At 47.5% G+C, this 13,030-nt stretch overlaps 5 protein-coding genes across 5 annotated transcripts; 3 read left to right on the plus strand and 2 right to left on the minus strand.

Annotated features, from left to right (window-relative positions):
• Window positions 1-919: 919 nt before the first annotated feature.
• N7533_003767 (cytochrome P450 phenylacetate 2-hydroxylase) lies at window positions 920-3,100 on the plus strand (the record flags this gene model as incomplete). The annotated part of the gene is made up of 8 exons (XM_057100417.1): window positions 920-1,180; window positions 1,231-1,444; window positions 1,503-1,769; window positions 1,827-2,120; window positions 2,191-2,360; window positions 2,420-2,515; window positions 2,578-2,767; window positions 2,841-3,100. The coding sequence occupies 8 exons, from the start codon at window positions 920-922 to the stop codon at window positions 3,098-3,100; spliced, it is 1,752 nt and encodes a 583-aa protein (XP_056960047.1).
• A 1,379-nt stretch (window positions 3,101-4,479) lies between these two features.
• N7533_003768 (uncharacterized protein) lies at window positions 4,480-4,726 on the minus strand (the record flags this gene model as incomplete). The annotated part of the gene is made up of 2 exons (XM_057100418.1): window positions 4,480-4,531; window positions 4,581-4,726. The coding sequence occupies 2 exons, from the start codon at window positions 4,724-4,726 to the stop codon at window positions 4,480-4,482; spliced, it is 198 nt and encodes a 65-aa protein (XP_056960048.1).
• A 2,013-nt stretch (window positions 4,727-6,739) lies between these two features.
• On the plus strand, window positions 6,740-8,477 carry N7533_003769 (cytochrome P450; the record flags this gene model as incomplete). The annotated part of the gene is made up of 4 exons (XM_057100419.1): window positions 6,740-6,958; window positions 7,017-7,650; window positions 7,720-8,042; window positions 8,103-8,477. 4 exons carry the CDS (start codon window positions 6,740-6,742, stop codon window positions 8,475-8,477), a joined length of 1,551 nt encoding a protein of 516 aa, XP_056960049.1.
• A 550-nt stretch (window positions 8,478-9,027) lies between these two features.
• On the plus strand, window positions 9,028-11,387 carry N7533_003770 (putative C6 transcription factor; the record flags this gene model as incomplete). Its single annotated transcript, XM_057100420.1, has 4 exons — window positions 9,028-9,152; window positions 9,220-9,342; window positions 9,410-10,148; window positions 10,200-11,387. 4 exons carry the CDS (start codon window positions 9,028-9,030, stop codon window positions 11,385-11,387), a joined length of 2,175 nt encoding a protein of 724 aa, XP_056960050.1.
• A 294-nt stretch (window positions 11,388-11,681) lies between these two features.
• On the minus strand, window positions 11,682-12,575 carry N7533_003771 (DUF1445 domain protein; the record flags this gene model as incomplete). The annotated part of the gene is made up of 2 exons (XM_057100421.1): window positions 11,682-11,825; window positions 11,886-12,575. 2 exons carry the CDS (start codon window positions 12,573-12,575, stop codon window positions 11,682-11,684), a joined length of 834 nt encoding a protein of 277 aa, XP_056960051.1.
• Between the last annotated feature and the right edge of the window lie 455 nt (window positions 12,576-13,030).

Consider the following 13,030-nt stretch of genomic DNA (forward strand, 5'->3'; position numbering starts at 1 on the left):
CTTATGCGGAACCAGACTAATTTCATGCACAGCCAGGCAGAACAGCATCGCAGGCTTGACGCATTGTCCCAATCGACATCTCGAGAAGCTCTCAAACCACCATATTCTTCGCCAATCATAGAGAACAGACTGGGCTTAGTGGCTTGCCTATATGTGCACTCGACAACCTTGATGTCATAATCCATGATTTGTATAACTTGATTTCGGAAACCGGCTATCACGGTTCATCAAAACGAGGCTGGACTATTTCTTTAGCGTCCGAGGAGATGGAGAACCATTTGTCAATTGAGGCATTAAACAATTGACGTGAGTCCTTCAATATCGTTCCATCACGCAAATATCAAAGAAGGAACACCGGACATTACCTCCATTTCACCGCATTTCGAAGGACCAATCGAACCAGCAATTCCTCGCCGTTCGAAACTCAATTGATGTTTACACACTCACCACCAATGTACCATTTAAGCCTTCACTCAGGACTCCACTACAATGGCGACTCCGATAGTCGCTGATTCATACTTAACCTCCGACAAGCCCATTCCGACTGGCTCGGCACAATCCGCATTAGGCACGTAAATTCTGTTGAATGACGGCCCGGAGGCTTTCAGGTGGTCTTTTCAACGCCATTCGAGTTCACCATCTTACGTGAGGTAAGAGACGATATGAATTCAAAAGCAGCAGCCTGATAGGGATACTTTATTGTACAACAGGTCGCGTGCCGAGCTCCCGGTCTAAGGTGCCGGACCAAGTGTGTTCAGATGTAGCTGAGGCCGAATATATATACCTTCGGTGAACGGATCTATTGTCATTATACTTGCTACAGATATATCCTCACAACAGCTCCTCTCCCTTTAGCATATAAAATTCCTTGTTCTATTAAATCTTCCCAGTCAACTTAACAGACTGACCACTGACCGCAATGAACATCTCCGTTCGCTCAAACTGTATCCATCTCGGCGGTGGAGATGCCATTCTCAGCAGCAACTCTGTCCGCTATGACCAAGTAATGTATGCTTTGCTTGCAGTTGTCATTACTTTTGTCAGTCTCAAAAGATTCACGGCTGGCTGCGATTTGTTCTGGCGCCTTGTTTGGTCTATTGAGGGCATATTGGGCGGTGCTCCTCATACCCTAACCCTTCCTGGTCCGCCCGGTCTTCCGTTTGTCGGCAATCTTCTTCAAGTGAGCTGTTTCGATCGTGACGTTTTTCGCTTGACTGACTTTTGCTTCAGCTGGAGAAGGGCCATGTCCAGAAGATCAGCGAATGGACCAAGTTGTATGGTGATGTGATCCGAGTGTCCTTGGGGAATCGTGAGGCAGTGTTCATCAACAGCCATAAGGCACTGGCGCAGACTGTTGTCCAGCAAGGGCCTGCTTATCAGTCGCGTCCCACCTTTAAGCTATTTCATAGCGACTACGCCTCCTCGGGTATCTGGACCGTTGGTAGTGAGTGTTCTTCAACCCTTTGCTAGTAGGCCGATGCTCACTCGTCATTCTCCCATAGCTTCACCGTTTAGCGAGCGCCTAGTCCGTACACGCAAGGCATTAACTTCTCAGATTGCTCCTCGAATTCTGCCAATCTACACCCCAGTCATCCATCCCAAGCTCAAAAGGCTGCTCGGAGAAGTTCTCGAGATCAGCCAAGGTCCTGCACTCGACATGGCTGAGAAGCTGCATCGTTTTGGTACGGGCCAGGTCTCGGAGCAGTTGATGGGACAACCACTTGACGAAGAAACCGTGGCATTGCTGGCTGAGAATGAGACCAATATCTGTGAGTTCCCCTACAACGAAATCGACTTTCGTGTACTGAACCTATCTACAACCCCAGTTCGTCAGCGCACCATTGGCTCACCACTTCGAGACTATGTGCCCGCCCTCAGTGCTGCCCTCCGGGTTCGCTATGCAATTGGCAGGATTCTCGGTATCCAAACATGGGCACATGATGAAAAGACCGAAAAGGCCCGCGAGTTCCGAAGATTGCAGCAAAGCTACATTAGCAAGATGATAGGGGACCTCAAAGCGCGCGTAGCAGCCGGAGACCAGACCCCCTCGATCCTAGGTAACATCTTCCGTGAAGGAACTTTGAAAGAAGAAGAGATTCTCTTGGCCGCCTACACGGGCAGTATGTCTTGTTCTCCTACCCCCTATTCACAGTTGAAAGCCCCCTCCTCTAATGATATCACTCGTCGCAGTCGCTGCCGGTGTCAACCTGGGTTACTCGCTGACTTGGATTATCGGGTACCTCGCCAACCGGCCAGACCTTCAGCAGAACGGGTTCGAGGCTATCCAGCAGGTGTATAACGGCGAGCCACCGCAACCGCACGAATTCGACCGGGTCGCCTATATCAAGGCTCTACATACTGTGCGTAAACCCGACTCCCCTTTAATCCTGACAGTAACCAACTCCAAAAAACTACACAGGAAGGCTCCCGGATCTTTACACCCGTTCGTCTCGGCTTCCCCCGCGAGACCCTGGATGGTGCCAGCTACGGGGGCCACAAGATTCCGAAAGACACGGTAAGCCACATGATCCTGTAGGATATATATGCTCCCCAGAACTCCATCATTGACAATCCCAGCTCGTCATCATGAACCTCCATGCAGGAAACTGCGACCCCAACTCCTTCGACCGCCCCGATGAGTTCCTCCCCGAACGATGGTTAGACGGGCGCAAAGGCCGGACCGACCTTCCGGGCGAAGGAGGCGACAAGCTCGGTGTGCCACACTTAACCTACGGTGCAGGGCGTCGTGTCTGCCCTGGAATAGACAGTAGGGCCTTTTCCTTCCTCCACCATTCCATCCATCACCATACTGGCCCTGGCTTACCTTGACCTTCCTATAGTGGCAAACCGCGGCCTCTATTCAACACTCGTCCTCCTCCTGTATTTCTTTTCCTGGGAGCGCCAACCCCTAGGCGAAGAGGCTAAAAAACACGTTTTCCCGCCGTTTCGCGCTGAGCGCGAGTGTTCGCTTGAGATGGACGCTATTGCTGATACAGCGACGCCGACGGAGGCCCAGGCTATTCCGTGGTCGGCTGGGATTAAGTTCCATTGTCGGGATGCGGAGGGGCTGAGGGAGTGGCTTGCCTCTCCAGAGCACTAAGCTGGGGTGGCGTCTCTTAATCTTGCGAGAGCGTAAAGTTGTGAGTGGTTATATTCCAGTTGCATTATAGCCTAAGTAAGACGTAGTTATGATGCGAATAAATGGAAAGTGACTTTATCAGTGCAAATTTGGACTATGAATTCAAAGATGACGGAGGACAACCGGAGTTGATTCATTATCGTGATAGATCTCGGGACGTTACATAAATCGGAAGCAGCAATTCAGCGAAGTCGGATTTAGAGTAGGACCAACAAACTATCCAATATTGACGCATTCTGCGGAACCATAGAGGGATGTGCCAACCTCCTAGAAGAGCTTAGCTCACCGTATATCCCGCCTGAGTAATAGCTATGCACTATATCTTGTGCTCCCGTGGTGCTTAATTCAGTCTAAGAACTCACAAAACTTTCCCGTCTAGTCATGCACACCAGAGCCTCGTCGAGACACTTAGCTTTGAGGTCCCAGCTTCACACGGTACTATACGTTTCTGAGTGTGACCGCTTATACATGATTGAATGACTCAGAGCCTGTTATAGGTGGCCCTAACCCAAGGGAGCTGGTGCAGTCTAGTAGACTACATAGCAGTGAGTAGCTCTTGAGTATAGGTAGTATTCACCCTACCAAGTAGACTACAAGCAATTTCTTTCATATAATAAATCTCAGATTTTCAGAAGTTCTAAGTTTGTACAAGATCTATACCTAGTTTCACTTTTAGATATTAGTATATACTATAGTAGTCGTATAATTTAACCCTAAATTACCTGAAGCCCCAGAAATCTTTTAACAGAGTATAACTGGGAGGGCTTACTTTTCTATTTTTAACCTAGATGAAAGTTTTTATAATACAGTTAATAGTTTTATATAATCTCTGAATATATATTACTACTTTATAAACTACTTTCCTAGTACTTTATAGACTTCATTAATTTAACTACTATTATAGAAACTAATATTCTCTCCCTTATCTGAAAAATTTTTACTTCTCTTTCTACCTTACGTATTCTTATCTATTATAACCATTAATCTATTATATAACCATAAGACCTGAGGTCTTACAAGCAACAAGGAAGGTCTGAATAGCTTCAAGAAATACCTATTAGGTAATAGGTACAGAAGATTGGTGATCAAATAAGTAATCAATAAGAATAGTGTTCAGAATAATTAAAGATAATGATTTTTTTTTCAAGATTGATAGGGGGAAGGAGGCCCTAAACATATTAAGTAATATTTTTATAATAGCACTTTATTTCTTTGCTATTAAAACCTCTCTTATTTAGATTTAAGGGGTTCAAATACATCTAAATCACTTGGTATGCCACCGCGGAGACGTGAAGATATCCGTAGTAAAGCTTTATCTTGGACTTTATGCCGAAGAGCCATTACCTCTTCAGTTCGAGCAGCGATCCAAGCATCGTCGTCAAGAGGTGTCGTCTGTATCAAATCAGATTTGAGTTAAATTTTTGAGTATTCAGAGACTCACTTTGCAGAGATGATCTGGAGAACAAAATTGTCTGCCCAATAATGGCGTTGACAGCGCTCGCAAGATCCGATATCGATTGCCGAAGCTGCCTGGCATTTTGAAACGGAGCAGCCCCAAAACTTGAATCTGAAGGCATAGGTAGTCATTGGCAGGGATATATTATCCTCTAGGTTCTCTTGGCACCTGGGCAGATAAATCACTCGATGATGATTACAAGGTCTGGTCACTAATTTCCCTCCTAGGAAGCGAGAGCGAAGTGACTGCACTGGAGCTGAATGTGAAAGTGCGAATATTTCAGGATGGTAAATATGATGATCACTGCTAGTTATTACGGCCCGTTGTGCTCTTTTGGTTTCAAAATTCACTTTGCGGTGAGGTAAGATCCAGGAAAAATTGACGCTGGGTGCGGGATTACTCTGTTGGGCCATCCGAATTATCTGTGCAGCTTATTGCAGGTTCCGAGAAAGCCTTGCCGTGTGCAGAAGCACCTGGTCAGAAAGTTCGAGGATAGTGGTGGATTTGAAGGTCAGGAGAGGCTGAGGCAGTGCCTGCAATGCCCGTCAAAACTAGGTATTTATCTTGTATCGTTTGGCTGCATACTAGTTTAAGACCCCCTACTGATTTATACACAGTGTTTAACTAAATGTTGTGTTCTCAGTAGCCCCGCAATTCAAAAGTAAGGGTGACTGGAAACAGTCTTGTTCACTATCTCTTCCATACAATCCCAATGTTCCACAATGCAAGAGCCAATGGTTCTATAAACATCATAAACATTGTAGGGTGCCTGACCATCCGTCAACGCCTTGATGTGAATTGTTGTGTACTCCGGGCCAACCATCACCCTCGTGACCTGTGCTGAGTATTAGTACATCGCTCCCATAAGTTTCAGAGAAGAACCAATTACCTCGAATATGTTCCCTTTTTGGCCGAATAATGGCTTCAGGGCTTCAATAGCTTCGTTCCTCCCATCAAGGATGTTTGGGTTATGCTGGATATAATTTGCTGCAACATATTGGTCAAAAGCCCCCTTGACATCTTTTTCGATGTAGAAAATATGTGCAAACCGATCCATTGCCGCCTGTAGGTCATGCTGATCTAGGAAAACGTTTGTAGTTGTCGGACAAATGAATTTATTAATGGAATTCATTTTGGCCCCTTCTGAACGAGGAAAGTAGAAGGCAGATGTGAGCCCGATACATATAGAACTTAAATATAGAACGAAGAATGTTAGGGATAGCATGATTTCCAACCTTGGAAGGCGATATGCCCAGTGTGAGCTAAATATTTCGTGAAAACAAACTCTTGATTTTTCTTTACTAGTGTATCTATTCTCCTTGATTCGCTATCTAAATACTCTTGACCAGATTGCCGAGGTGGACCAAGGACGGAGGTGAGGTGGGCACTAACCAGTTAACTAGTAGTTAGTCCTTCCGATGTGGACGCGACCGATGTGGGCGGGACTTGACTACTACTAGTTAACTGTCAGTACGTATTCAGTGCGCTACCTAGGCAGGGCTTCGCAAAGCCTACAAGTGATCCCTGATCAGTGATATTTCAATATACAATAGATTGTCCTCGGTCCCCGAAGTCCAGAATAAACTAAGAATCGTAGAAAAATTTCCAAAGTTATCTAGTACTGCCAGGTAAACAACATCCGTGGGCGTACGCTATTACCAGCCCTGTAACTTTCTAGTTCTACCGGCAAACAATCGAAGTATTAGTATAGCATTTGACCTAGTCCATAGGTAAAGGTACCAGTAGCAGGTCAGTTGAGGCGTCTAAATATTCATAGTACGATTACTAGTACACTGACCGCGGAGTGGTGGTGTGAAATTCCCGCGGTCTGGGGATTCCCCACAGTTTTCTCGGGCCAAATTCCGCAGTTGTACCCATTTGCATCCAGTTACATCATAGCAAAGCTTTGATTCACCGAGGCCCGCACTTGTTTCCATTCCTAGCGCGGGTCGACCAATGTCAAGTGGAGGCGGGATCAGCATTCCGCACTCCGCGCCCATTCGTCGGCCAATGTTAATTGGTTTGAATGCAATAATGAACCGCGTTAAATAGGGTAACTCTGGCGGTTGTCAGGTTCCCCGCGATTTCTGATTTAAATAGTTGGGAGGCTCCCCTTCTTCTCGATTCTCACACCCTTCGCCGCCATGACCGTTCAAACGCTTGCAATTGCTGTGGTCACGGTCGTTTACCTTATCATCAAATATCTTAATCGCACCGATGTCCCCAAGATCAAGGGTCTACCGGAGATCCCCGGTGTTCCCCTCTTCGGTAACCTGCTTCAACTTGGAGACCAACATGCAACCGTCACTGGGAAATGGGCAAAGAAGTTTGGCCCGGTCTTTCAAGTGCGCATGGGAAATAAGGTATGGAAGTGATTTTGAATAAAAATCGCCGAGGGGTAACACGCTAACTATAACCTAGCGAATTGTCTTCGCTAACAGCTTCGAATCCGTGCGCCAACTCTGGATCAAAGACTCATCCGCTCTAATCTCACGCCCGACATTCCACACTTTTCACAGCGTTGTGTCTAGCTCCCAGGGCTTCACGATCGGAACCTCCCCGTGGGATGAATCTTGCAAGCGTCGTCGGAAGGCCGCCGCGACAGCCTTGAATCGCCCTGCAGTGCAGTCATACATGCCAATCATTGATCTTGAAGCCAACTCAAGCATCAAAGAATTGTACCGCGATAGCAAGAATGGCACCGTCGACATCAATCCCACCGCCTACTTCCAGCGATTTGCTCTCAATACCAGTCTGACTCTGAACTATGGCTTCCGCATTGAAGGAAATGTGGATGATCAGTTGTTGAAAGAAATTGTCGATGTCGAGCGTGGAGTGTCCAACTTCCGTAGTACTTCCAACAACTGGCAGGACTACATTCCGCTATTGCGCATATTCCCCAAGATGAATAACGAGGCTCAAGAATTCCGGGCCCGCCGTGACACGTACCTGACCTACCTTCTCAACATTCTGAAAGATCAAATTGAAAAGGGCACAGACAAACCTTGTATTACCGGAAACATTCTCAAAGACCCCGAGGCAAAGCTAAATGATGGTGAGTATTTATAACACATGCATACCTTTGTTCCCTCAAAGTCAAAAAGTGATTAACCAATATTTTTAGCGGAGGTGAAATCGATCTGTTTGACTATGGTCTCCGCAGGCTTGGACACAGTCCCCGGAAACCTGATCATGGGCATTGCATACCTCGCATCCGAAGATGGCCAACGAATTCAGAAGAAGGCCTATGACGAGATTATGAAAGTTTATCCGGACGGAGATGCCTGGGAGAAGTGCCTGGTTGAGGAGAAGGTCCCTTATATCACGGCCTTGGTCAAGGAAATTCTGCGATTCTGGACTGTCATTCCAATCTGTCTACCCCGAGAAAGCACCAAAGACATCGTGTGGGATGGCGCGACCATCCCAGCTGGCACCACCTTTTTCATGGTAAGATCCTCATAATTTGGCATCTGATTGTCTTATGACACTCTACTGACACCTGTGAAGAATGCTTGGGCGGCAGATTACGATGAAGATCATTTCAAGGATGCAACAAAATTCATTCCTGAGCGCTATCTCGATCTTGGTGAAGCCCCTGGCACTCCCCATTATGGTTATGGTGCTGGATCTCGCATGTGTGCCGGCTCACATCTCGCGAATCGCGAGCTGTTTACAGCCTTTGTGCGTCTGATCACTGCTTTCCACATGCAACCAGCAAAGCAGACAAGTGATCGGCCTATACTCAATGCAATCGACTGCAATTCCATTGCGACAGCCCTAACCACAGAGCCAAAGCCGTTCAAGGTGGGCTTCACAGCACGCGATCCGAAGAAATTGGAGCAATGGATAGATGAGAGTGACGAACGGACGAAGGATCTGTGATCTTTCCTGCTTTAGTTTTAGTTTCGTCATTATTCTATTTGCTATTTTTTTTTTATCTCAGCGAAGGGCATTTATTATACCTTGAGGATTTCATTAGACGGCATGTGTGTTGTATATTGTACTAGTTAGTTAGTGATTTGGTCAAAGTGGTACAAGTGGTACAAGTGGCCCACAGTAGAAAGTCAAAATGCGGTGTGAAAAAAGGGGGAATCAACAAGGAAATAAATGGAAATAAATCATATTAACATTATCTGAATAATCCTTTCAATATAAGTGGCTAGGGTAATAGTAGCATAGATTCCCAGATTCTGCCAATAAAATGCGTCATATACCCATATATCCATTAATTCATCAATCCATACTTAACTACTAGTAAAATTGAACCACGCCAAGTCCGGGGAAAAGCGCCACCGCGCGGAATTCCCCGCACTTTCCTCTTCGCCCTTTTTCCAACCTTCCAAGGTTGTCGCTATTGCTCATTCTCATTACCACACTAGTGCCACACTTGTGCATCACCTCTCACCTATCCCCTGTTTCAAGATTGCACAGAATGAATCTTCTGCAGACTTCTGCAGACCCTGAGTGGGACAAGGTCACCGCAATTGATGATGCGCAGGACGAGAATGAGCCCGAGCGCCCGCGCAAGAAACGTCGCAAGTACATTGCAAGAGCCTGGTATGCTGCCCCTGTGGCCATGTGGTTCCGCAAGTCTGAAATCGCAACCCTCTAACCGGTAAACCAGCAACGAATGCAAGCGCCGAAAGATCAAATGCAATGGACAAGCTCCATGCCAGCGTTGTGGCCGACAGCGCCTCGAATGTGTTTACGTCGAGAATGCTCAGCGCGATAGTCTCAGTGAGCACGAGTATGTCACTTTTCACTACTAAAAGCATGGCAAAGAATATCGGGAAAGCTAATCATGCCGACCGCAGAAATTTCGAGCGACTCTTTGATCACATGAGATCAATGCAAGACCAGATTGCCAATCTGTCTGCGGCTGTCCGGTCCATCGCCCACAGCTACAGTTCGCCCATGGGCGCGAGGCGTCCGAGCATTCTTGGACCGGGGGGAATGGCATCCGACAGGCTATTGTATTCACAGCGAGGACTTCGGCGGATGTCAACCGCTAGAGAAGCTTCTTTCCAGGGTCCGACAACGTCTGCCTTTGGCTTCGATCTCGCGAAATCGAGTTTGCAGCGTCGAGGTATTGTGGAGCATCAAGAAGAGGTAGCCGAAGAGGGAGATTTCGCGCAAGAACCATCTCCACTGGCGTCACCATCTGCTCCACACCGTGACATGGAGCTCCGTCAGGCAGTAGACCCCCTGTGGGCTTTACCCAAGGCTGAAGCACTCCGACTCTGCCGAGTTTATGAAGAGGAGATGGGGATCATGTACCCAGTCTTAGAACTGTCGGAGCTCTTGGACCAGGTCGATATCCTCTACGGTGTCATGGACCAGACACTGGGTTCTAGCATTCAATTAAATGAAGCTCATGCCCTCGACCAGGAGGATATCTACATTCTTCGCCTCGTGTTTGCATGTGCGCTGACCGCCGAGGCTAGTGGACGCAGTGAGCAGGCCATTTCGCTTTTTGACAGTGTGAGGGAGGTGCAGGATAACTGTGTCTGGGGCCCGCCGGAGATTAAAAGCATTATTTTCCTTACGCTTGTGGTTTGTAGAGTCCCGAAACTATATTGGTCCATTCTACTTACATTTTTGCAGTCAATATTCTATTTTCAGATGGACGAGGAGACTCTAGCGTGGCGGACTATTGGAATTGTGGAACGCATGTCTCTGGAAAAGGGCCTGCACCGCCGGGAGACACTGAATCAACCCGCAATCCTAGCTGCTGGAAAGAATCGCATACTCCGGCTCTTTTGGTCTATCTACATCCTCGATATGCGTTGGAGTTTTGGAACTGGCATGCCTTTCTCTCTGGAGGATAGTGATATTGACCCCTGGCTTCCTGAGCCCGAAGAGAAGACCCCATATCTTCGCGTTATGATTCGATATAGCCGTATGGCTGCCAAGGTGTGGAAGTTTATCTCTGCTTTCAACAATACAAATGAGATCAAAAAGGATGAGATGAACTACCTGGACTGGCAAGTATTGAACTGGGCACGCACGATCCCGGACTCATTACGACTTGATCACCCCGGCACTCCGGAGTCCAATACTGCTCTGAAAGGTCCACGAAGCTTCCAACGACTTCGTGCCCTACTTTATTTGCGTGCAAATCAGCTACGAATGCTGATACATCGACCAGTCCTGCATACCGCTGGTCACATCACCCGATATCCTGGCGAGGCCGAGACAGTGGTTGACATTGCAAAAGACACTATCAGATTCATCACCCGCCTCAATGAGACTTCTAATATTTATCAGCTTCAACAAGTGGCTTTCAACTGGTTCCTGGTATCTGCATTGGCCGTTCTGTTCCTCGCCGTTGCGCAAGCTCCGGCCCAGTTCAGCAGCTCATGTAAAGAAGAATTCTATTGGGCATTGGAGCTCGTCAAAGGATTTTCCACCAAGTCGTACATCTCCCGGCGACTCTGGAGGTCCATCCGAAGTCTTCGTCAGCTCGGGCCTGAGCTGGGACTCGGGGTACAGAAACTTCACCCAGCAAGTCGAACGGGTGCCGAAGATGGCACTGGTAGAACATTAAATCCGCATGGAACATCTGTCCCAGACACTGCGTCTAGCAACTATAGCCAAACTCCCCTGGATGGTGCACAGATGACCCAAGAGCTGATGGAGTGGTTCGAAGCGGTGGGAAATTTGGAAGATCAAATCATGGGAGTCGGAACCGGCCCGGCGGTGGATGACGGTTCCTGGCAGCAGATGCCGAACGGTGGCTTCATGTTTGATTACGGAGCAGGGCTGTCAAGTGTTATGAAGGATTGCTTTTAGTGAGATCGTTCAGTGAATTTCTCATAGCACTAGAGGACCTTCAGATCCCCGAAGAGCGCTTTATTTCCCAGCTTTATCTCAATTTAACGAGGCCAACCTGAATGGTTCAAGTTGATGAGTATCCGAGTCCCTCAAAAGATATTTTCTGGGAGAACGGAGTTAATTTCGTGAAATGCTCTTAAATTTAATATATTATGTACCTAGGTAGCTGATTAAAAATTGTGATAATATGTAAATTCCTTAACTTCTCAGGTTTTAGGAAATTCTCAATCCATCCTCCATGCGATCTCACGGCTAAATGATACCGGGCCGCAGTCTCTGTAAATCATTAACGGTCCAGTCGGTAATCAGCATATGTCCTGGCTCATGCGCAAACACTAAACCATCTACTTTTGCTCCAGCAGACTCAACCGCGATTTGTGGTGTCACCCCACACGCCTTTGAGAGATAGTTAGCAGTTGAATTGGATAGGCGTGTACTTGTATTAGCAGAACTTACCCAGAAAACAGGTATTTCTCCCTCTTCAAAGACCTGTGGCTGGCCAAAGTCTGGTTGATCAATATCGGTGATACCCAGCTCCTTTGCTCCATCCCATCCCCAGGCCACCGGCTCGCCGTGGGTTGAAAGGAATGGTCGAGTGACCTCCCGGACGTGGGCAATTTGTTCTAGGCGATAGGGCCGCATCGACACGATACAGCGACCACCTGTAAAAACCCCTGCTGGAAGGAGTGGGATCGTTGACCGGTACATGGCAACAATGGATTTGGATCTTTGATGTCGTGGCTGTAAACCAGCAGCCGTCAACGCGTCCTCGAAGGAAAATGAGCAGCCAATCAAAAACCCTACGTGGTCGGAAGCCCATAGGTCACAAATATCTCGACGACTTTCTATATATTGACCGTTTAGATACACACGATACTTGGGAAAATCGGTGCGAATGTCGAAATCGGAGGCGTGGATACATCCGTCAGGCTGAACGGCGTGGGGATCCCCAGGAAGCGAAGTTCTCCCTAGCAAGGGACATGAGACTGGGTTACGCAGACAAAGGTCGTGGAAATCAGCAGCATATTTTGCTGGCAAGACGAGAAGATTAGCCTGCAGATATCCGGGCGCGACTCCGGCCGTGTTGGTGAGACGATTCTCGCGACATAAAAGTCGAGCCTCTTGCGATGTGACGATACTGCCCATTATGATGATGGTTGATAACTTGAAGTGTATAGTTCTGCAGACCTGCCGGTGATACACTCTAAATCAACTACCTCGGTTATCAATATTTCCTCCCATCTTCATCCCATTCCATCGTATCTCCTCCGTCGGGTTCCACTTGCCGATGGCCTGGGGAAGGTCGGGGGTTCTCCGCAATCCGGTACCTCAATCAGTCATTATTGGCCAATAAGAATATGTGCAAAGGGCGGGGACCTTATCCTGCCCCAAGTAGAAGGGATCCGCATGTCAAAGCGGGGTCAAAGAAGGGAAGCAGTGGCAAATCAGGCCATTGTTGGTGGTTGGGGTCTCTTATCATCGCTTGCCGTCGGGCCGATCCAAAGGGCATCGGCGGAGGAAATCCGGACTTATCACAACCCCAACCTAAGGATTGTATTATCTTGATTGTATCTCTGCAGAGATATGATAAGATTCTCCAG

The sequence above is a fragment of the Penicillium manginii genome (genome assembly GCF_028828005.1).
Source record: "Penicillium manginii strain IBT 31320 chromosome Unknown utg000004l:1.0-7231830.0:1.0-7236170.0, whole genome shotgun sequence".
NCBI lineage: Eukaryota > Fungi > Ascomycota > Eurotiomycetes > Eurotiales > Aspergillaceae > Penicillium > Penicillium manginii.